At 46.2% G+C, this 22,227-nt stretch overlaps 1 protein-coding gene across 3 annotated transcripts in view; it reads right to left on the bottom strand.

Annotated features, from left to right (window-relative positions):
- Positions 1–22,227, bottom strand: part of SPTBN1 (spectrin beta, non-erythrocytic 1) — a 148,933-nt gene that overhangs the window by 24,223 nt on the left and 102,483 nt on the right. For all 3 annotated transcript variants that reach the window (XM_033145086.1, XM_033145088.1, XM_033145087.1), the window contains exons 15-23: positions 20,508–21,264; positions 18,790–18,992; positions 15,022–15,112; positions 11,937–12,083; positions 10,506–10,769; positions 9,630–9,854; positions 9,222–9,311; positions 7,683–7,961; positions 3,718–3,848 (exon numbers count right to left, since the gene is read on the bottom strand). In XM_033145086.1, the coding sequence (XP_033000977.1) occupies positions 3,718–3,848; positions 7,683–7,961; positions 9,222–9,311; positions 9,630–9,854; positions 10,506–10,769; positions 11,937–12,083; positions 15,022–15,112; positions 18,790–18,992; positions 20,508–21,264 (2,187 nt within the window). The remainder of the gene's footprint in view (positions 1–3,717; positions 3,849–7,682; positions 7,962–9,221; positions 9,312–9,629; positions 9,855–10,505; positions 10,770–11,936; positions 12,084–15,021; positions 15,113–18,789; positions 18,993–20,507; positions 21,265–22,227) is intronic.

Here is a 22,227-nt window from a genome sequence, read left to right as displayed (position 1 = left end):
TGGAGGCACAGTTCCTCTTTCTACTACGAAAGTGCCGCGGGCACTAGGCACAAAATTAGGGTTGCCATGCTTCAAACAGTGAGAATCTGGACAGAAAAATTGTTGAGCTCCCCCCCCCCCCCCAGTTGTTGAGCTTCTTTGGCAAATTCGCAAAAAAAGAGAGGAAGTTTCTGAGTTATTTTTGAGGGAAATTTTGAGGAAAGTTTGAGGGAAATTTTTGTGGAACACCCTCCCACCAGATGTCAAAGAGAAAACCAACCACCAGACTTTTAGGAGAAAATTGAAAGCAGCCCTGTTTAGGGAAGCTTTTAATGTTTAATAGATTATTGTATTTTAACATTCTGCTGGAAGCCCAGAGTGGCTGAGGAAACCCAGCCAGATGGGCGGGGTATAAATAATAAATTATTATTATATTATTATTATATAACTGCCAATACGGGTTTCCATACATCAGGATTTTCCTGGACATTTTAGCGCCTTCCACCCTCACACCACTTCCGACGGCAGTATTCCGGTTACGTCCGGGAAATTCCTGGCGTATGGCAACCCGACACAAAATGGCCACTGCTAGGATGTGGCATAATACAAAATGGCTGCCGCACTGTAAAGAATAGAAAATGGTACAGGCATGGCACCCCAGCCGCTGCCATACACAGACAGAAGCTCTTTGCCCCTCTCATCTGCTCAGAATGGATGGCAGGGTCAATGTCCAATGTACAAGGAAGGAGAGGCTGAGCCAGTGCAAACAGGAACTGAGCAGGAAGAATGGAGAGTCTCTCATGCCCTGTGGATATTTTGAGGGGATATTTACTGAGACCTTTCATAGGTGCCGTTGGTGGTACTGGCAGGTACCCTGGAGCCTTGGGGGGGGGGCACACTGGTGACTCCAGGGAGATGCAATCTGTGTCTGCCTAATTGCTGAATGACTAAATTTATTATTTATTTGCTTTAGATATAAATGGGATTACTCATTTGGCTCACTGATTTCAGGTACATGATCCTAAGCAAGTGCTGATTATGTGTGTTGCCAGCACAAGATATACGGTGAAATTGCTTACAAATTGATTTTTTCTTATTTTAGTGGTATGTTTACTTACCAGTTAAAAAAAACAGCTTTTTCTCATGCAGGCACATTTAAGCTATATTCTCAAAGAAACATGCAAGCTATATTTCCTAATTCCTAGAGTCCTAACCCTTTCTGCTTTTTAGTGGTTTTACTAAAAGACAGGTGGGTTAGGGGGGATTTTACTAAAAACATTTCACTTTATTATTATTTTTATGTTGTAACAGTAACAGAAGAGCACAAGGAGCATTGTTAGGCTTTTTCTGTTTGTCCATTTGTTTGGGATGATTTGGATTTTTTTAGTGGCATGGTTATAATCGGTATTTTTCTGCATGTGCTCACATATTTCATATCCTGTTAATTCCCCTGAAGCCAAACAGACATCCAGAATTAGTTGTAAATAATAATTATCACACCTTATTGGAATTGGCTCTTGCACCAGAGATGGGGATCTTCAGGCCTGGGGGCCAAATGTGGCCCCTTGTCTCTCCATCTGGCCCTTGGGACTCTTACCAGTCCATGCCCCCCACACTGCAAGCCACAGCATTTTCCTAGCCCTGCTCTACAGAATCCTTGACTGCTTTTGCCTAGCTGGAATATGTCCTTCATCTTAGGCAATGCTTCTTGCTTGCCTGGAAGGAGAAATGTTTGTGTGGAAAAAGCTCTGCCTTTTGCATGGCTGGAATATAGCCTACTACACGAGCCTACGAGTAAAATCCATTGCTCTACCCATTTTTCCTTCTGGCCCCACCCATGTGCCATGTGGCCCCTGAAACGTTGCTTATGATGGAATGTGGCCCTCATTCTGCAAAAGGCCCCCCCTGCCCTGCCTTCCACCTTTCCAGTTATTGATGCGATCTGCCAGTGCTGCCTGCTGTCATATTTGGGAAGCTGGAGGCTCAGTAAATTTGTTGTGGGTGTCAAATCTGGCCTGTGGGAAACATCGGCCTATTGCCCCCGATCTAGCTCATCGATTGTAGTGGAGCTAGGACGCCAGAACCAAGTTCACAAAATCTGACAGTTTCCAGTTTTGTTTGTTTTAAAAAGGCAAGCCTGGGAGATGTGCACGAAGATACTTTCCAGACCTGACAGCCTGATTCTACGACTTTTTCCCATGACCCACAGGAAAAGGCTCAGATGTCCAGGATTTCCGCCAGCGATGAATGCTCTGGATAAACAGATCATCCACATCACTGGAAAGGCTTCTTCCGCAGCCTGAGTGTGTTTAAATTTCCAAAGGAAGCCAATGCAATTTTGATCGATGCATCGCTTATTTCCTGTCCAGTGAACGACAATTTAGGAGCACATGCAAGTTTGCAAATCGTTTCTGGATCCATACAGAACAGGACAGAGGAGAAACTAACCCTCTCCATGAACCCTTTCCCTCCCAGTTTTCTCTGCCCAGTTTATGCTGAATTCCAGCATCAGCTGTCAAATATATGTACTCATGAATTATTTACCATTTCCTTTGTCGGACTGCATTTGGGGTTTTTTCCCCCATTTAGCGCTCCCTGCCTCCAGTTTCCTTTTTCAGGGGACAATCGTCTCTAATTTATACAGCTGTTCATCTTCAACTTCTGATTACCTTTGTCTGTTTGATATAAATGCCTCCATCTTACCCTTCTTTGGAACCTCCCTGCAAGCCAGTGGACAGCGTGCAAGTGATACTCTGAATTTTACCTTCATTCCTTTTCTCTTTTTAATAACTAAATATGCGTTTCTTTATTCTTATTATTGGAATTTGTAGCCCATCTGAAAGGATTCATTGGAGGCTAAAAGGGGTACTAAACGTAGAAAGCACAGCAAAAAAGCATCTCAAAATATAAAAACACTCTTTGGACATCATTTATTTTCAGGCAGGATAGGTAATGTTAAATATTTATCTGTGTGGTATGTTCCTATTGGCAACTGTTGCTCAGGTTCAGTAGTATTTCTCCTAGTAGCCTGACAGAAGCCTGGCATTACTGGATAACTAATCAGCTTAAAGGTTTAAACTAAACACAGTTCCCCATGATGTCCAAACCTGAGGAACTGGTTTGTTTAAAGTATGGTTACTGAGAGCATACCTTAGCTCCAGATCCAACCTTGTTCTGGAACCATAGCATAGGCAAACCATGGTTTCCTGAGAACAAATGTCATGGGAAACTGGGGTTAGTTTAAAAGTAGAAGCTGAAGCTTTCAGTTCTCCTCCTCTGGTGTGCAAAAGAGGAGGGCTTAAGCAGTATTATTCACACAGTGGGGCACATGTGTGTTTACTGGACCATAATCTAAGCTTACCATTTGTTTGTTGGTTAGCCAGGGTGAGAAGTGCAGAAAGGAAACCACGCTTGATGGACTTAAATCCAGCATGGCAGTTCTTACATTTCCTTGGGGAAACGGCAAACTCTAGCTCCTATTACAGGGGAGAGACCAGGAGCTCACCAAGACAGTAGCTAAGTTCCTCTGTTTGATATTTTGCCGCCGAAGTACATTACAGGACCCTGCCCTTGTTGGAGACCCACAGAGGTGAAATAGATTGCTGGCCTCCTCTTCCCTTTGGCAAGTGACTGTGCTGATGATATGGCAACGAGATCGTACTGGCCTATTTATTTTGAATGTTTGTAAGTGATGCCAATAAAGGTTTTGATAGGAATATATAAAACAGCAACAGTCACCTCTCTGGATGATTGTCTGCCACCAAAGTCCGGCTAGTCTTAGATAGCTGGTGCACTGTCTCAGCATAGTCTTCTACGGCCTGCTCCAAAATCTGGTGTTTCTTCAACATGGAAACTGCACTTTGTTCATCCTAAAGTGGCGAGAGAGAACAGCGTCATTTTCTTTGCATGGCACCATGATGGAGGGTGTGCGTCTTGGTTTGCGTAAATAGCTGAAGCCAAAGATGCAGGGAGGGCTTCACCTAACAAACCTTGTCAGGAGAAGCTTCTGCTTGCACAATGGGGCTTCCACCCCTTCTTCCCCTGTGCACCCCCACCCCAAATTGGTTCAGATGCGTGTGTGTCAGAGAACCCCCAGAACAGGGACTTAGGGGAGGGGGAATGGTTGTGCCTGGCAAGCTGAAATGCTTGCACAGACAGAATGCTTGTAATAAACACATATTATAATACGTATTTTAAACTACTTTTTTATTTATAAAAAATATAAGATATATATTGCTCCCATTCTCTTTTATTGCTGGGTGTTTATTCATCTCACTCACGTGACATTGCAGTTCCACATCCCAGATTCATTGGCGGAGGGGGGGGGCAGAGTGGAGATGGCAGCAGCATCAGTGCCACTTACTGGGAGAGGCCATGGTGAGGTCAGGGTGGCACATATGCACCAGCAGAGCCACCCTGGCACTCTAACTGTTATCTCTGTGCAGTCCTGACCATGCCTCTGCCAAGCTCCCCCCACCTTCTGGTAAACAGGAGCGACGCTGCCATCGCAATGCAGCGCAACCTCACTAGGCAAGCCACTCCTGTTTGAGCGGCACTCTGGGCTTGACAGGTGGCATATGTGCCAAAAGGTTGGGCTACCTACTAACTGCCATAAATCCAGTATACCTGAAGGAGCATCTCCACCCCCATCGTTCCGCCCGGACACTGAGGTCCAGTGCCGAGGGCCTTCTGGTGGTTCCCTCGCTGCGAGAAGCCATGTTACAGGGAACCAGGCAGTGGTGCGTGCCCTGTGGAATGCCCTCCCACCAGGTGTCAAAGAGAAAAACAACTACCAGACTTTTAGAAGACATCTGAAAGCAGCCCTGTTTAGGGAAGCTTTTAGTGTTTAATAGATTATTGTATTTTAACATTCTTTTGGAAGCCGCCCAGAGTGGCTGTGGTATAAATAAATTATTATTATTATTATTATTATTATTATTATTATTATTATTATTATTATTATTATTATATTACTTAAGGAGATAAGAACATGAGAAGAGTTCTGCTGTACCAGGCCAAAGGTTTGTCTAACATCCTCAGCATCCTGATCTTTTCAACGCAGGGGGTTCAAATCAGGCTACAAGCCCCCTTTCCTGACTTTAGGAATTTTGAAAGAGGGGCAGCTATCCAAACGAAATGGCTGAAAGCTCCAGAAAGATACAAGCCACTGAAAAAAAGGCAAATACAAGGAAATGGATCCAAGCCAAAAGACAGGTTGTGAATTGGCTGGCTAAGATTTAAAAAACAGAATCAGATAAGTGTTGGAAGTGTAAAGAAGTGGAGGGAATGTTCCTCCACATGTGGTGGACATGTAAAAAGGTAAAAGGGAAATGATTTATAATGAATTGGGGGGAAATGTTCAAAACTACTTTCCCCCCAAAAGCCAGAGTCCTTTTTGTTGGGGACAACCCAGACTGAAATTCCCAGGTGTCAGAAAAGGTTATTTATTTATGCAACTACTATGGTCTCAACTAAAGAGTATTGACAACTTATGAATATGAGCAACTTGCAGATTTAACATATAGAATAAGAGAGCAAGAAGAACATGCGTTTAAAGAAGACTGGAAAACATTTATTGAATATGTGGAAAATAATTGTATACAGTTGAAAATGCTGGCAGCATTAAGATAAATTCAACAGAGTAAATATTTTTTGATGGATGTAGAAGTGGGAAACTGATTTGAATGGTTATAGTAAAATATGCATGGATGTAGGATGTGTAAAATGAACTAAGGAAAGAGAAGAAGGGAAGTCATTGGGTATTTTAAAGTTTGTAACATGTTTATTTGAAATTGTAAGATGGAAAATTTAATACAGAGACAGGTTGTGAATTAGCTGCTAGTGCCAGGTTGGGTCGCAATTATAATATGACCTATAACCAAGGCAAGTCAACGTGAACCAAGTAGAGGAATTAAAATACAGTCATACCTTAGAAGTCGAACGGAATCTGTTCCAGAAGTCCGTTCGACTTCCAAAACATTTGGAAACCAAAGCGCGGCTTCCGATTGGCTGCAGGAAGCTGCTGCAGCCAATCAGAAGCTGTGGAAGCCCAGTCAGACGTTCAGGTTCCAAAGAATGTTTGCAAACTGGAACAATCACTTCTGGGTTTTCAGCATTCGGGAGCCAAAGCACCCGAGTACCAAAGTGTTCAGGATCCAAGCTACGACTGTACAAACAAACCTGGGATATTTTTTTGGTTTGTTTGAAAAAAGTGTTCACAAACTAGGGCTGGAAAAGAAGGGCCTTCTTGCTGCACCCTAACAATAACTTGAGAATCCACAGCATATAAAGCATGTAAGAGATGCAGCAACAAGGGAAGAAGATGGGGATTGATTTCTCTTAAGTGGTTCAATCATGTTCTAAAACTGACTTCAGCAAGTGCGCACTGAGAAGCACAAGAGTTTTGGGGAACAAATGACAGGTATCTGCTGGCTCGCTCTAGCTACCCTGTGCAGTCGCACTGTTTTGGTATAGCTGTATTTTGTAAACTCACAGAACCTTGACGTGTTCTGACTGTGTCTGGGTGGCAGTTCTTACTGGATATCTCTCTTTCATTAAACATAAATGAAGTCAGACTTTCCACAGAAAGCGGGGGGACGGGGACGGGGACACAAAGAGAGAGAAATAGAAATGTGGAAAAATTGAACCTTTTAATCAAAGCAGCAAAAATAGAAACAGGCACTGACTACTGGAAGATGGATTCTGGGCTAAATGAGCCAAGGCATTAAACTTCTCCATCAGTCAAATGGTTTATAGAACCCGAAAGTGATTTCTGCTGGGCAACAACCGTTATTCATTCATCTCTGTCTACCTCTGCAACTCTCTGGGGAGAATTTCATAAAAAATATATGGGACCAATTGGCATTGGGTGGTAGAAGAATAGAATTGTAGAGTTGGAAGGGACCCCAAGGGTCATCTAGTCCAACCCCCTGTGATGCAGGAAACTCAGCTAAATCATCCATGACTGAGGTAACTGAACCAACTCCACCCCAAGGCACTTTGTCTGAGATGGTATGTTGCGTTTTTGGTGTCAGATAACCTAATCATACATGCAAGTATACCTGAAGGAGCATCTTCCACCCCCATCGCTTAGCCCGGACACTGAGGTCCAGCCAGCTCCAAGGGCCTTCTGGCGGTTCCCTCACTGCGAGAAGCAAAGCTACAGGGAACCTGGAAGAGGGACTTCTCGGTGGTGGCGCCCGCCCTGTGGAATGCCCTCCCATCAGACGTCAAGGAAATAAACAACTATCTGACTTTTAGAAGGCATGTGAAGGCGGCCCTGTATAGGGAAGTTTTTAATGTTTGCTCTTTTACCATGTTTTTAGTATTATGATGGAAGCCGCCCAGAGTGGCTGGGGAGGCCCAGCCAGATGGGTGGGGTATAAATAATATTTTTAAAGAATTATTATTATTATTATTATTATTATTATTATTATTATTATTATTATTAGAGAGAACATGGTTGGAATGTTTGCTTCTAATCAAGTGTACGGAAATCAGATTGACAGTACATGCCTATGTTGAACCAGTTCTAAGGACTACTGGGTATATGGGATATTTGGCAACAAAACTGCAGCACCCCTCATAAAATGGCAGAGTCCTTCGAAGCCATGTCAATTAGCCTGGTTTCCAAACTGGCATAAACCGATAGTGTGGATGTCCCCTAGTGCCCATAGGCCGTGTCTACATGGATGCCGACTTACCTTGGCCTTCTCTTCTGACATCATGTAGAGTTCCTGTTCGCTCATCCAGGCTTCGGCCTCCGCGGCGTCAAAGTAGTACTGCTGGGCTTTGTGGGACTCTTCAAGGCGCTTGTGGCGTTTCTCCGTCTCCTCTATCAGGAGGCTCCACAGCTGCTGCAAGTCTGCGAGCCGCTGCTGGATTGCTTCGGCATTAAGGCTGCTGTCTGTAATGATGTTTTGGCTCCTCTCGAAAATGTCGTCGATGCGAGGCTGGTGCCCCTGGATTTCCTTCTGAAGTGTCTAATGTGGGAAATTCAACACTCGGGATTGGAAATAGCTCATCGAACAAACACTTTGAAAAGAAAGACAACGGGAAGTCATCCAGGAGGGCAGACTCCCATTTGGGAATTTGAGAGAAAGCGAGAGCACAAGATGTTCTGACAGTACCTGTGCTTCCATCAATCATTTTGGCCCAGGGGCATAAATTTCAGCTGGCTAAAGGACTCATTACTGCTACGGGGAAGGCAACTAGATGACAACTCGAAGGCCTTTATGTTACACTCGCCACAGAGACTGGTATCTCCAGGGTGACTTTTGCATCTTGCATTGTTATCATTTAATACAGGGTTTCCCAACTTTGGCTCCCCAGCTGTTTTTGGACTACAATTCCCATCATCCCTGACCATTGGTCTTGCTGGCTAGGGATGATGGGAGTTGTAGTTAAAAAAAACCCAAGATGGATACCCCAGGTTGAGAAACTCTTGATTTAATACAACACAAGATGTGTGTTGGGACCACAGACTTGTTATTCATATTTGCACACTGTCTTTCCACATAAATGGTGCCAAGGTGCCATCCCTTGAGTTTCAACAACCGCTGTCCATGGTAGTAGAGTCCGCATGCAGGAGAACCCAATGACAAGTGTAACCTATAGGGCAGGTTGTTTTAATGGGATCTCTTTACTCTGGCCTTTTGACACCTGAAGTGTATGTTTTTTAGGTCCCACCCTACTCCTGTGATTCCAATTTGTTTTAACTGTTTTTAATTCTGAATTTTAAATTGTTGTCGCCAGCCCTGGGACCTGTTGGTGAGGGGTGGGTAATACACTTGGTCACAACCACCACCACCACCACCACCCATCCTAGAGGGACATTGGGAAGAGGGGATTCAACCTCTGACATTGTCATTGATGTCTTTAGGTGAGATCTGGGCGACATCTCTGTACCACAGTCTCACAATCTGTAAAAAGGTCACAACACTTTTGCCACATCTGACCACAGTGCAAAATGTACACTAAAGACTAGGAGGTGGCCAGGTGCCCAGGGGTGGGGTGGGGGCGGAGATTTCAAAAATGGCAAATGTGCCTTCTGGGCTCTACTTGTGTGTTTGTGGGTCAAAGTGATACAAGTACTTCTTTTCGTCTGTCCCCCTGCTCGATTTGGTTGGATGATCCCAGGTTCTAGCATGATGAGAGAAAGCACGCCTAAAGGCCTCCCTTGATAGCATGCCCATTTGGGAATCACTGTACTACTTTGGATCCAGGCAGATTTAGCCACTTACCTGATTCTTCTTAATGAGCAACTGTACAGTCTGGAGGTTGTGACCATGATCTGTCGATGTGGCAATGGGCATCCTCTCTCCAACCCACAACTAGAGGGGAAGGGGAAATAAGATGGAAAAGTAACTCAGTGGTATATCCATGGGAAATGAAGGGTAACAGGGAGACCCAACCATCGCAGCTAGTAGCCACTGGTGATCTTATCCTCTGTGAATCTAAACTCCTTTTAACTTGGTGGGTGCAAATTACGTGCTGCATAAAGAAGAACTCACTTTTGTCTTCCCTGAATCTCCCGCCACTCAATTTCATTGGAGACGAAATCGGGTTCCATTACTATGGGAGAAACTGGAAAAAACTTCTCTCTATCCGCTTTCTCAGCAAGTGGAATTTGGAAGAACTTTGAAACTCACAATTTCGTCCTCCACATCCCGGTTGAACTGGTGGATCTCCTTGGAGGCCAGCAGGTGGGCCTTCCTTTCGGTCAAGGGTTCCAGCAGCTCCACGAACTTCTTCTCCACGATGAAGCGTTTGCTGTCAACTTCGTCGGCACTCTTGCCCTCCTGGCTCAGCGCCTGGGCCTGACTCTGCAGCTCCTCGATCTCTTTCTTACGAACGTCCATTTGGTTCTCAAGCATCTAAAATGGCAGGGAGAGGAAATGCGCATGCTCACTAGCCATTCTCTTCCAGTGTGATGCTGCTGCAGCAGCCTTCCCCAACCTGGTGCTCTTTGGAGGTTGTTCCGACTCCAGCTTTCATCAGCCCCAATCAACTTGTGGGGCTGTGAAGGAGTGTAGCCCAAAACATCAAGAGGGCACCTGGTGGGAGAGGGTTGTACTACTAGGAAAGTGTGTTGTTGTTGTTATAATAAATTAAAAAATTGTCCAGTAGCACCTTAGAGACCAACTAAGTTTGCTCTGGGTATAAGCTTTCGTGTGCATGCACACTTCTTCAGATAACTGTTGTTGTTATGTTATGAATTCTGTGTTTCAATTTTGTATTTTAATGTTGCAACCTGCACTGAGACCTTACGGTGAAGGGCAAGTAAAATAATAATAATAATAATAATAATAATAATAATAATAGTAGTAGTAGTAGTAGTAGTAATAGTAATAGTAATAGTAAATGCTTTAAGAGTAAGGAATTTCAGCCACCTTGGGTGCTCGGTGTTTGGAAAGGCACAGTTGTGTCATTTTAATTTTGGAAACAAGCAAATGCATATATTTATATCTTTTTCTCTATCTCCAACCACCTCTCCTCGCTGAAAGAAGCTGCTCCGATCACTTCACCTGTTGCTTCTTCAGCAGAATATTGACGCTGGTGAGGTCCTTGCCGTAGTCGTCTGACTGAATCTGGCTCTCCAAGCCATTCAGCCACTTATCCAAGTCAGCGCAGCTCTGGGTGAACAGCTCGGCCTTGTTGGCATCAAAAAGCCGCTGGGCTTTCGTCTGGGTGGTGCTTTCAAGCACTTCCCACATATGGTGCAGACTCGTCAGCTTCTCTTTCACGATTCCCTCCGTTTCGGGTTTCTCGGCGGTGAGCTGCATCCCTTCCTGCAAACGAACAGAAACCCTTTAAGCTTTGTGGGTTAGAACAGCCTGGGGATCAGAAACAAGTGAATGTTAATGGGTTTCCCCCCCTTTCTTTTCCATATAACAACTAAGCTTGTGCAGGTATGTTTTGTTACTTGAAATTAAAAACCAATTTTTTAAAAATAACGTGAATCAGCTGTTACCTCGCTGATTCAAAGAGCAGGTTTGTGAAGCAGGTAGGCCTTATTCTCTCCGCATTAAAGGCTGGAGGAGAAAGCTGAGAGAACAGCTATTCTGCGGTGACTGAGAGGATTCCTGGCTGGAAGGAGACTTGAGCCAAGGACTTCAAAGCTCAAAGCTGGCATTCTTTTAATAATAATAATAATAATAATAATAATAATAATAATAATAATTTGTACCCCGCCCATCTGGCTGGATTTCCCCAGCCACTCTGGGCGGCTTCCAACAAAAATCAAATACATTAAAATATCACACATTAAAAGCTTCCCTAAACAGGGCTGCCTTCAGATGTCCTCTAAATGTCTGGTAGTTGTCTATCTCTTTGACATCTGAAGGGAGGGAGTTCCACAAGGCGGGCGCCACCACCGAGAAGGCCCTCTGCCTGGTTCTCTGTAGCTTAGCTTCTCGCAGTGACGGAACCGCCTGAAGGCCCTCGGCGCTGGATCTCAGTGTCCGGGCTGAAAGATGGGGGTGGAGACGCTCCTTCAGGTATATAGGACCGAGGCCGTTTTTACTAAATCAGCTAGGCCTCTCTGCAGCCTGAGTATAGTAGCTTGGATCCTACATATGCATGAAAACACCAGCCTTTAGCTGCCCAGGTGTTAAGCAGAGCTCACCGACACTGCTCTCACAAGGTAACTGCAGGAAGGTCTGTGGGGTGTGAGGATTTCAAAACACTTTGTACGCAACAGAAGAAATAACACAAATTCACAGCACTGCCTCGACACATTCAGGAGGAATTCTTTTGCCACATCAAACTAATATTAACCCAAAGGCTTGGCAGTCAAAATGGCGCTGTGTGTCTCCAAAGCCAAATGTTCTGAAGCATAAAATGAGCAGGTTTTTTTTTAAATATAAACAAACAAACAAACAGCAGGCATCTCAGAGACAGTTCCTTGGACATCTTGTGGGCTTTCACGCAGCTTTCCCCCCCCCCCACGCGCTCACCTTTTCAATTTTGTCAAGCCATTCTTTGTTGGAACCAAGCTCTGCCATGAAGGCCTGGTGTTTCAGCCACTTGCTGTGCAGATTCCTCGCTTCATCGTAAGACATGTCCTGCGCTGTGAGCATCTTCTCATTAATCCAGAGCGACAGCTGGGGGGGGGGAGAGGAGGAGGAGAAGAAGAGGGGTTTTTTTGTGTGTTGTGGCTGCGGATGCCTCAGGGGGTGGCTCCTCCAACCATATAAACCTCCCCTCCTCTAAGGAGAATATGATTTGTTCCCATCGTTCTTGTTGGTCTGAGTGGAAAGGGAATGACAGAATGCCTCTTCTGCGATGGGGAGTTGGGGATAAGCATGGAGACTCTGCTACCTCTGTTGCACCGCCACGTCTGTCTCCACTATCCTCCTTGTGTTGGAGGGTGAACGTTTGCAGTGGGTCACCTTCTCCACTTGTATAGGCTCTCTGCGTAATTCGGGTTCCTTGGTGTTATTGAACCACAGCTTCCACCCTCCCTGGCCATTGGCTAACTTTGCCAGGGATGATGCGAGTTGTAATCCATAAACACCTTGGGACCCAAGGATGATTAAAACTCAGGATGCTAAACTGGTGAGCAACCTACACAGGGAGAGTAGCCTCCTCGCTGCAGACATTGGCTGCATACGTACCATACATTTGAAGCACATTTAGGAAGAGTCTGCTGGATCGGGATAATGGCCCATTCTGTCTTCATAGTGGCCAACCAATTGCCAATGGGAAGCCCAACAGTAGGTCCCGAGTGCAACAGCACTCTTACCGCTCGCGATGCCCAACAACTGATACCCAGAGGCATGTTGCCTCCAACAGTGAAGGTAGAACATAACCTGTCTTGGTGGAGGCTGGAGTAGGTAGGACTAGGCGGACCAGTGGCTTGACCCAACGTAAGACGCTCTACACACTTACTAGCATTCAGCACTTGAGATGTCTTTGGCATCTTTGCGTTGGGTGCAATACAAGAAAGTCACAGCTCTTACCTTTCCCTGGGGCTGCTGACCACCTGCTATTGCCAACGAGCCTCTCCCAGATCAGCAGGCCCCAAACCCGTTGGCTGTTCTTCCCGTTTAAGGTTAAGGGAAGCATGTGGCGTGTTTAGAAAAAGACGTGAGCTTTGCATCTCTCCAGCCAACTGCCCCAACAGGAAAATATGTGCAGAGTTTGCTGCTTGCAGCAGAAGCCTCCCACACGGAGAGGACCTCGCCTAAGGCGGGCAGTGGAGCAGGATGGCGAGCCCAGCCGCCCCTGGCTTTGGCCGACAAAGGGCATTTTTCATTCATTCACGAACATTTGCAAAGGTCACTTCATAAAAGGCTCGCTAAGGGCAGCAATAGAAGGGGAAATGTTCCGGAATTAGAAGAATCTGCCTTTCAGAGGAAGATAACAAAGAGGCCTGTTCATGGACCAAGAAGTTTCCTGCTGGGGCCTCTGTCCCCAGGACAGCAACATGTTCCTACTGGGTGCCGTATTATCCTAACCCATGGAAGGATGCTTTCTCAGGCTCCTGTCCTGGAACATCATGAGATAAGAGCATAGGAAGCTCACACTAAGGCAGGCCACTGCCTCATCTAGCTTAGTACTGTCTATGCTGACTGACAGTGGCTCTTCGAGGTTGCAGGCAGATGTCACGGACTGGTTGGATGCCCAGGAGTGGTGGGAGGTGTCAGCTGGGGAATCCCCAAGGGAACCCCCAGGGGTAGAAAGCTCAGAGCTAGGGGATTGGTGGTGGGATGACAATGAGTGACCAGAGGGAGAAGAGGAAGAAGACTGGGAGGAGAAGGTGTTGGAAGCTGAAGAAGTATCAGGGTTTAGTGAGCAGGAAGAGGCTGTGGCAGAGGGCAGTTCAGACTCGGAAGCAGAAGTGGAGGTTGAAGAGGAGAGGGGCCAAGAGGCAGAGATGAGTCAGGCTGGTGGAGAAGCCAGGCTGTCTCCCGCACCTGGATCAGCCAGCTTACTCCCCTGTCTGCCTGGTCTCCCAGAACCCAAAAAGGTATGAAGAGGGCAGAGCAAAGACAGACAAACGTGTCTGAGTCTCAGATTGCTTGGGAAGGAACTGGGGGATTAGGTGAGCTGTGGGAAGACAGAGAACTTCCTCGTTGGGGCAAGATCTAGCAGGAAGACTTACTGTGCTCTCTAGGCCTGAGCCGTTGTGTTTCTTTGAACAAAGCATTAACTTCACAGACGCCTTGTGATTTATTGCTGGCCTGCTCCCAACCACCTGCCCTGACAGCAGGAGACATTCCCAGCCCGACCGGGAGATGCCAGGGATTGAACCATTCCTTCTCTTCTACCCTTTGTAGAAAGGTCTGGACGACTCGTATTCTACGATCACAGAGAGCTGCCTCATGCTATTCCATCCAGCCCTGCACTGTCAACTCTTGGCAGGAGGCAGCTGTCAAGATCTCAGACAGATTAAAGCCTTTCCCAGCCCTACCCTGGGAAAGAGGTGTGGGGTGCAATGGGGAGGGTGGGATTTCCTCGCAGCCCTCTGGCTTATCGGGGCTGCTTCTCATGAAATTTCTCTCCTTTCTGGGCAACGCACCAAGAAGACTCTCTTCGATCTGAATGCAAAATGCATGTGGATTTTCTTAACAAAGCAAGACAAGAAGAAGCTAGTCACCTGTGGACTTTGCATTCTGCCATATACAGATTTCTTTTCCATGAACAGAGTGTCGGGGGGTAGGGGGATTCACATTAGCTCATGTCCATCTGGGATTTTTTTGTTTTACCCTTTACCACCTAATCTCCAGGGTCAAGTCCACAGGGTGGACAATATCCCATTTTGAAAAATAAAAAGAGACAAAATTTATTTAACCGCTGATGAAAAAGGTGGGCGGGGAAAATCTCTAATAACTGGCTGCCATTAGAGGGTAGGTAATCAATTGCTTCAGGGATGATGCCTCTTATCTATTATAGGTTAATGGATCAGAGATGAAAGACAAATGGAAACCCAAAGAGAAAGAGCATGATTCTAAGCCAGCTTTGTTGAAGGAGAAAATGAGAGGCCTTTTTTTTTTTTTTTGGCCAAATATTCTTTCCCCTCAAAAAAAACAACCATACCTCTTGGCAATCCTGAAGAAACTTTTGAAGATCTCTGTTGTCTTTTAATCTCATCAGAAGCTCGCTGGCCACCTCCCGGTTCTTCTTATGCCTGTTGAAAGCAAAAACAAGGAAGGAACTTCTTAAATGCGGAAACTCTGGAGGACTTTTGAGGTTTTGATTATTATACGCTGCCTGAATGGAAGCTCTGTTGCAGCTCTGTGCATATCTCTCAATCTTTTGGACTCTTCAAACATCCTCTAATCGGGGGACAACACTCCTTGAAAAGAAGGACACAATGGCAGGCCTCAGAACTTTTCCCACACACAACAGAATGAAGCAGAGCATTATGGAGAGTTGTCTGTCCAGAATAATGCAGGGGACACCAACAAAGGATGGGGCTTTGTATTTAAGGTCTGTTCTGGGGAGGGGCAGCAGTTTGCAGAGCTATGGATGCTGGAAAAAATGAGATACTTATTTCCCAAAAAGAATTCCTGCACTCCTTAAAGAGAGACAGCAGTTTGAAACGTTAAGAACTGGATTAGAAAAGAAGGGCTCAATTGGAAGGGTGAAAACTTTAGTAATAGCCAGATGCAGCACAGACAAATGGAAATATTTATTTGCACAGTGCATAATTGAACTGTGGAATTTCCTTGCACGAGAGGCAGTGATGGCTACCAACTTTAAGAGGAGGAGGCAAATTTGTGAAGCTCACAGTGGCTACAAGCCACAATGGTTGTCTTCTCCCTTCACTCCAGTGCCTCTGAATAGCAGTTGCTGGCAATCTGCTTGTACCAGGCTAATGCAGCTGTAGTTTTCGGGCAGCTAAAACAGCTCCTCTTCAGAAAAGAAATGAGCTGAGTGTGGGGCACAACTGAGAGAAGGTCCCTTCCCGAGTAGGCGACATGTCATGTCCTCACAGCAGTTTCCCGTGCTTTGAAACCAGAATTGGGGAAATTAAAAATAAAAATTGTTTTATTATTTATAAACTGCCCATCTGACTGCATTGCCCCAACCATTCTGGGCAGCTTCCAGCAAAACATAAAAATGCCAGAAAACATCAAACATTAAAAAACTTCCCTATACAAGAAAGCCAACAGAGAAGTCACCTTGTACACACAGACACACCCAGCTCCAGGCCTTCTAGATGTTTCGGACTACAACTCCTCTCTTCCCTATTCAGCCTGTGAAAACGGGGAAGAGTGTCCCAAAGAGGCGCATTGTGGCCTCCAACACCAGAGATTTCGCAGACGTTATCCTGCTAGTAATAACCCTGTCATGTACATCCGTATCATTAACACTAAGCTGCAACTGAAGACATGTTGAGCCCCGGAGAGTGTCCTGTCTAACTAAGGCTGCCTTCTCAATTCCGGTGAGATTTGAACCCAGGACTCTGTGATTTGCAGCTTCCTCTCTTGGCTACACCGGCTCTCGTTGTATGTGCTAGAAGTGAAGCAAGCAAGGCAGAGAGATGGTACCTTGCCAAAGGCCACCTAGCGAGCAGGAATTTGAAACCAGCCCCTCTCCCTGTTCACAGCTCCAAAACCATCACCTGCTGCACCATAATGGCATTTCACTTCTAGAAAGAAAATATGAGGTCCATGTGGTTACACACGAGCCTTTTTTTTTCCTTTTTTTTGTAGGGGAAGAGAACATTAGATTGTAAAACCATGCTGGTTACAGACAGTGGTCATGCTAATTCCTGTGCATCATTTGAGCTATATTGGATTTAGCCACAGAGACTGGGACAGCTTCCCCTGCGCTAATGAAATGAGGATTTCTCTGCTTTTGTACAGGGCAAAAATTGGTCCAAAAAACAAACCACATTAAAGTTAACATGCTTTGACCAAACTTGAAGCCTCTTTCTGATCCCATTACACATTACGAGGCTTTCTCACGGAAGACATGTTTTCCTCAAAGGCTCTTTAATAAGTCACTGCTATGACTCAGCACCCCATAAACTTACTTTCACCAAGGCCAGCTCCAGCGGTTTCTATAATCCCTAAAGAAAGTTACAGCCTTAAGATTGCCTTGCAGGTGATTAGGCTTATGTAAACGGAAGCTGTGGTTTTTCAAAAAGGAAAAAACATCCATAAAAAATGCGTCGTCGTTTCTCCCCAAAAAGCTTAACGTCTTTCCAGACACAGCTATAACATTAAAAAAAAGGAAAGCCAAACTTGAAACCGTGCGCTGGCGATGCTGTAGAAGACCTTGTGCTCCATCGCAGGAGAAGTTGGTCATCCCTATCCAGAGGCAACCCACAGTGGTATCTTTCAGGTGTTGCTGAACTACAACTCCCACCACCCCTGGTCATTGGCCATGCTAGCCGGGTCTGATGGGAGTTGGGGTCCAAAATGTCTGGAGGGCACTAAGTTGGCGAAGGCTGGTGTGGCAAGCTTTGTGAGCCTCTCTTTCCTTCTGGTTTCCATGTTTTGGTGGCCATTTTGTGAGGAAGAAACACAGGTGGTAGTTGACAAGAGGAAGGTGTCTTATACCAAGACAGAGCGCTGGTCCATCTCATCGGGCACTAGCAACTCCAAGAGCACAAGATGAGCCTTGCCGGATCAATCAAGAGGCCCCTCCAGCTAAGCCATCCCACAACAACAACAACAACAACAACAACAACAACAACCAGATATACCTATGGGAAGTCCACAACCTGAGGGCAATTGCACTCTTCCACTTGCAATCAAAGGTAACCAGTATTCAGAGGCCTGCCACCCCTGATCTGGGACAGCGGCTATCCAAGGTTACTCGGGGTTTGGGAAAATTCAGGCCTGGCAGCTGAATCTGGCCTCTTTCTGACTTTCAGAACACTGCCCAGACCACACTGCTCACTGGCTCACCCCATGTTTTTTGCCTGGCTGGAATATGTCCTTGAAATCTGATACCCACCCCCCTGGATTTCAGCATGTGTAGGAGGTAGCCCACTGCCAAAAGGTAACCGTTTTCACTTGTTGTTCTGCCACCTTCTGTCTCTGGCCCCCCCTCCCCATAGGACAGGTGGTCCACAAGCAGCTGCCCAGAAGGGAATGAGGCCCTCAGGCTGAAACAAGGCTCTTCATCCCTGCTCTAAATGAAGGTGCCCAAGGAAGAACCTCGGATGTTCTCCGTGCAGACATGTGCCTTTCCCACTCAAGTGGTGAGGCTCGGCAGCTGACATCCGAGAGTGCTGCGGCCTCAAGGGCCAATGTCAACCATTTGTCCTGCTGTGTCTCTCACACTTCCGTCTGGCAGCGGTTAACAGACAGCGCTGTGGCTGGCTGGATGCGTGCACTGCTCACGGCTAACTTCCTAAGTCTAGACAGACTTGGCAGGGACATTTGGTGCAGGAGATGTGCTGGGTGCAATTATGAGGTGGCGTTGATAGCATCTGTCAACACCTCCCATTACAATTAGCGGTCCTGAAGCAACGGCTTATGCGCCGAAAAGGTCTGCTGCTCACGGTGCAATCTGAGAGTCTTTCATAGTCGACGTTTTCTAGAACAACCCAAGGAGCCTTACAAAGGGAATGAGTACCTGCTGCCCTTGGGTAGCTGCCAAGGCCACAGCACCATAGCAGGGCCTACAGCTGGCAATCGCCCTGGACTTCCCTTGAGGGAAGGTCTGGCCTGGTAACACTGGTCAAGTAAAACTGGATAGCCATAATTTAATTGTGCACTGGATAGATCCACTTCTGGATATAAAGCCACATGTACATTTCGTAAAAACAGACAAACACAAATAAGGAAATGGGGAGAGTGTAGACCCAATGCCCAAGACTCACTAAATATTCTCAGCAAAGTCTACCTGTCATCAATGGAGTCCACTTTCTCTTGGATCTTGTCAGAGTTGATGTTGCCATCGCTAACCAGCCTCCTTCCGGTCTCTACAACTGCGTTGATCTTCTCCTCGTTGGCATCCATTGTGGTCATGAAATCCTCCTGTTTTTTGATTGCAGCTTCCGCCCCTTCCAAAGTGGTGGGCATTTCAGTGTGTGCCAAAACATATTCCTGTAATTATTAAAACAACTATAGTGAATCCTTTCCAGCAGTGACTCTGTTGGCACAAATATCACTTCTGTGAATTCTCTATTGTATACCAAGGGAGCAGCACAACAACTCCCGGAAAACTTTTCAAATCTGTGTTGAGCCCAGAGTGGGCAAGTCATCTTCACATATTTATGGGGTATGTTAAGAGCATTCACAAAACCATGCCACATATCACTGGTTACATTCAGATGCTATATTCCCTTTTTATTTTTTTATTTATTAAAATATTTTATTAACATATAGAACACATACATTTACACAGTACATATACACAATACAATACCTTATTTTCACAACATAAAGCATACCTACATTACTCTATATTATACCTACCTATACTATATACATACCAACATACCTACACATCTACTCCACACAAATGCTATATTCCCAATCTCCAGACCACAGTTTAGAGATGACTGGGAACAAGTGTCAAATTCAGACTTCCCCTCCTTCTTTCCCTTTCTCCACTCTTTGTTATGCCTTTTTAGAAGACTTCCTGATTCCCTTAAACCATGGTTTGCTATTAAGTCTGAACCACCAAACTGTGGTTTGAGTGATCCCTCCAAACCAGAACTGGAAATCAGGACCAAACCGTGGTTTGCCAGGTTCACTCAAACCACAGTCTTAACTACTGAAACTTCACGGCAAACTATGGTCTGAGAAACCATGACATCTTCTATTAAGGCATGCCAGAGAGGGAAGGGGCAGGGGAGGAGCAGTCTGCAGTCTGGAGAATGCAGCCAATAGATCAGCTTGAGAAGAGTCATGTGTAAGAAAATGGTTCTGTGAAGCAGCTCTTGAGGAACCATTAGGAAACTGCTTCCTGAGTTTTCTGAGCTCTACACCATGGGCCCAGATTCCAAATTAGTTTTGCCAGTACCAAAATGTATGTGCTGCTACGAGGAAAGGTTAGATCTGGGATTTAAACCTCTTTCGAACACCATGCATGGCAAATAGGTCCCAGAATTGTTCATATGCTTCATTCTTTTATTGGTGGGCTATTTGAAAATGAGACTGCAGTTTTAATTTTGAATTTTGAATTTTGTATTTTAATCTGTATTTTTAATTGATTGTTTTTATGCTTTTGCTGTGATTTTAATTAGTGTTAGCTACCCTGAGCCCAGTTTTTGGCTGGGAAGGGCGGGGTATAAATAAAAAAAATATTATTATTGTTGTTGTTGTTGTTGTTGTTGTTATTATTATTATTATTATTATATTACGTGACTGTCCTGACCTTTGACAGGCTGACAGATAGTACATAGGAGCATAGGGGGCTGCCTTACACTGATTCCATCTAGCTCAGCATTGTCCACTCTGACCGGCAGTGGCTGTCTGGGGTTTCAGGCAGGGGACATTCCCAGCCTTGACTGGGGATACAGGAAATGAACCTGGAACCTTCTGCCTGCAAAGCAGATGCTCCACCACTGAGCTATGGACCTCGCCCCCACTCTTCTTACCATGACACCCACTCACCTGGTTGTTAAGGAAGGCTTCCGCTTGCTTTGTGTCTCTGAGGAACAGCTGATAGGCATGGGACTGGGAGAGAAGGTTCTGCCGGTTTTCCCACATCTTATGCAGCTCGTTCCATCCGGTGTCCAAGGCCTGCAGGCGCTGGTGCAGGAACATGTACTGAGCGTCCGTCTGCCCTTGGGTCACCATCTCGCCCATGTCTCTCATCTTCTGATAGTCTTCTTCGTAATTGTCGATCTCGTTCTTGATGCTCTCGTGCTGCGTGAGCAGCTTCTCGGCCTCCGTCAGCGTGTTCGGCATATCTTCCGAGGCAATGGCCGTCTGGGTCCGGGACAGCCAAGACTGGAAGTCGTCCAGGTCGCGCAGAAACTGCTGCAGCTTGCTTGCCTCCCCGAGGGACTCTTCGCGGTTCTTCAAGGTCGTCTTCATCTCTTCCCAAACGTCGTTGATTTCGGCGAGCCTCGACAGGATGGCCCGAGCTTGGTCGGGGTGCTCCGATTCCAACTTTTCGGCTTCTTTCTGCAGGTCGCTTAACTTGGCCTCGATGGCGACCAAATCGCGCTCCATCCCGGTCAGCTTCCTCTGAAGAGCGATAACGCCGGCCAGGTCATTCCCAAGCTCTTGGGTGGATTCAATAACCTTTGTCTTCTCCCTGATCCACGACTTGGTTTCGTTGCATTCAAGGTGGTAGTTCTGGATACTGAGGGCTGAGAGCAGGGCCTCTTTCTTCACATCAACGAGCTCTCTGAACTGGCTCCACCTTGTACAGAGAAACACAGGGGGTAAGACGGAGGAACATAACATGGACATTCATCACGGCTCCTCCTTCCAAATCTGCAAAATGTGCTCTTTAGTATATGAAGTACCTCTGCTCCCTCAGCTCGCAAATAAGTTTAAAGACATATGGCAGGAGTTGTTCATCGGTGAACTGTAAGTCATGTTCTTATTGTGAACTGGGCCACAGCATTACTGCTGGAGTATCTGAGTAAAGAAAATAACTAACAATTCGTGGAAGAGTCTCAGGTGGACCCTTTTCCTCATTTTGATTTTGGAACTTTGCTCCCCCACTTTAATGGCTGCAATTCTAAACAACCTGAAGCAGTTAAGACAGGGGTCGGCAACCTAAGGCCCATGGGCCACAAGCGGCCCATGGGGGTTGTTTAACTGGCCCAGGAGCCGCCCCTGAACCAAGCCGCCCAATCGGGGAATCCCCATGCGCTGCACTGAACCAGCGCAGCGAAGTGGGGGGACTTGCTTCCGTGTTGCCGGAAATTGCATCTGCACATGCGCAGATGCCAAAAATTTCAGCCGCGCACACATGCTCATGCATGTGTGCGTTCCAGCCCACAGAGGGATCTCTGCTGGAGTGAGCTGGCCCAGGTGAGGTAAAGCTTGCCAACCCCTGAGTTAAGATTAAAGGTAAAGGGACCCCTGACCATTAGGTCCAGTCGCGGACGACTCTGGGGTTGCGGCGCTCATCTCGCTTTATTGGCCGAGGGAGCCAGCATACAGCTTCCAGGTAATGTGGCCAGCATGACTAAACTGCTTCTGGCAAAACCAGAGAAGCACACGGAAACACCGTTTACCTTCCTGCCAGAACGGTACCTATTTATCTACTTGCACTTTCGGCATGCTTTCGAACTGCTAGGTTGGCAGGAGCAGGGACCGAGCAATGGGAGCTCACCCCATCGTGGGGATTAGAACCGCCAACCTTCTGATCGGC

The sequence above is a fragment of the Lacerta agilis genome, chromosome 3 (genome assembly GCF_009819535.1).
Source record: "Lacerta agilis isolate rLacAgi1 chromosome 3, rLacAgi1.pri, whole genome shotgun sequence".
Classification (NCBI taxonomy): domain Eukaryota; kingdom Metazoa; phylum Chordata; class Lepidosauria; order Squamata; family Lacertidae; genus Lacerta; species Lacerta agilis.
The sequence above is the reverse complement of the archived record's forward strand: the minus strand, read 5'-3'. Positions and strand labels throughout refer to the sequence as shown.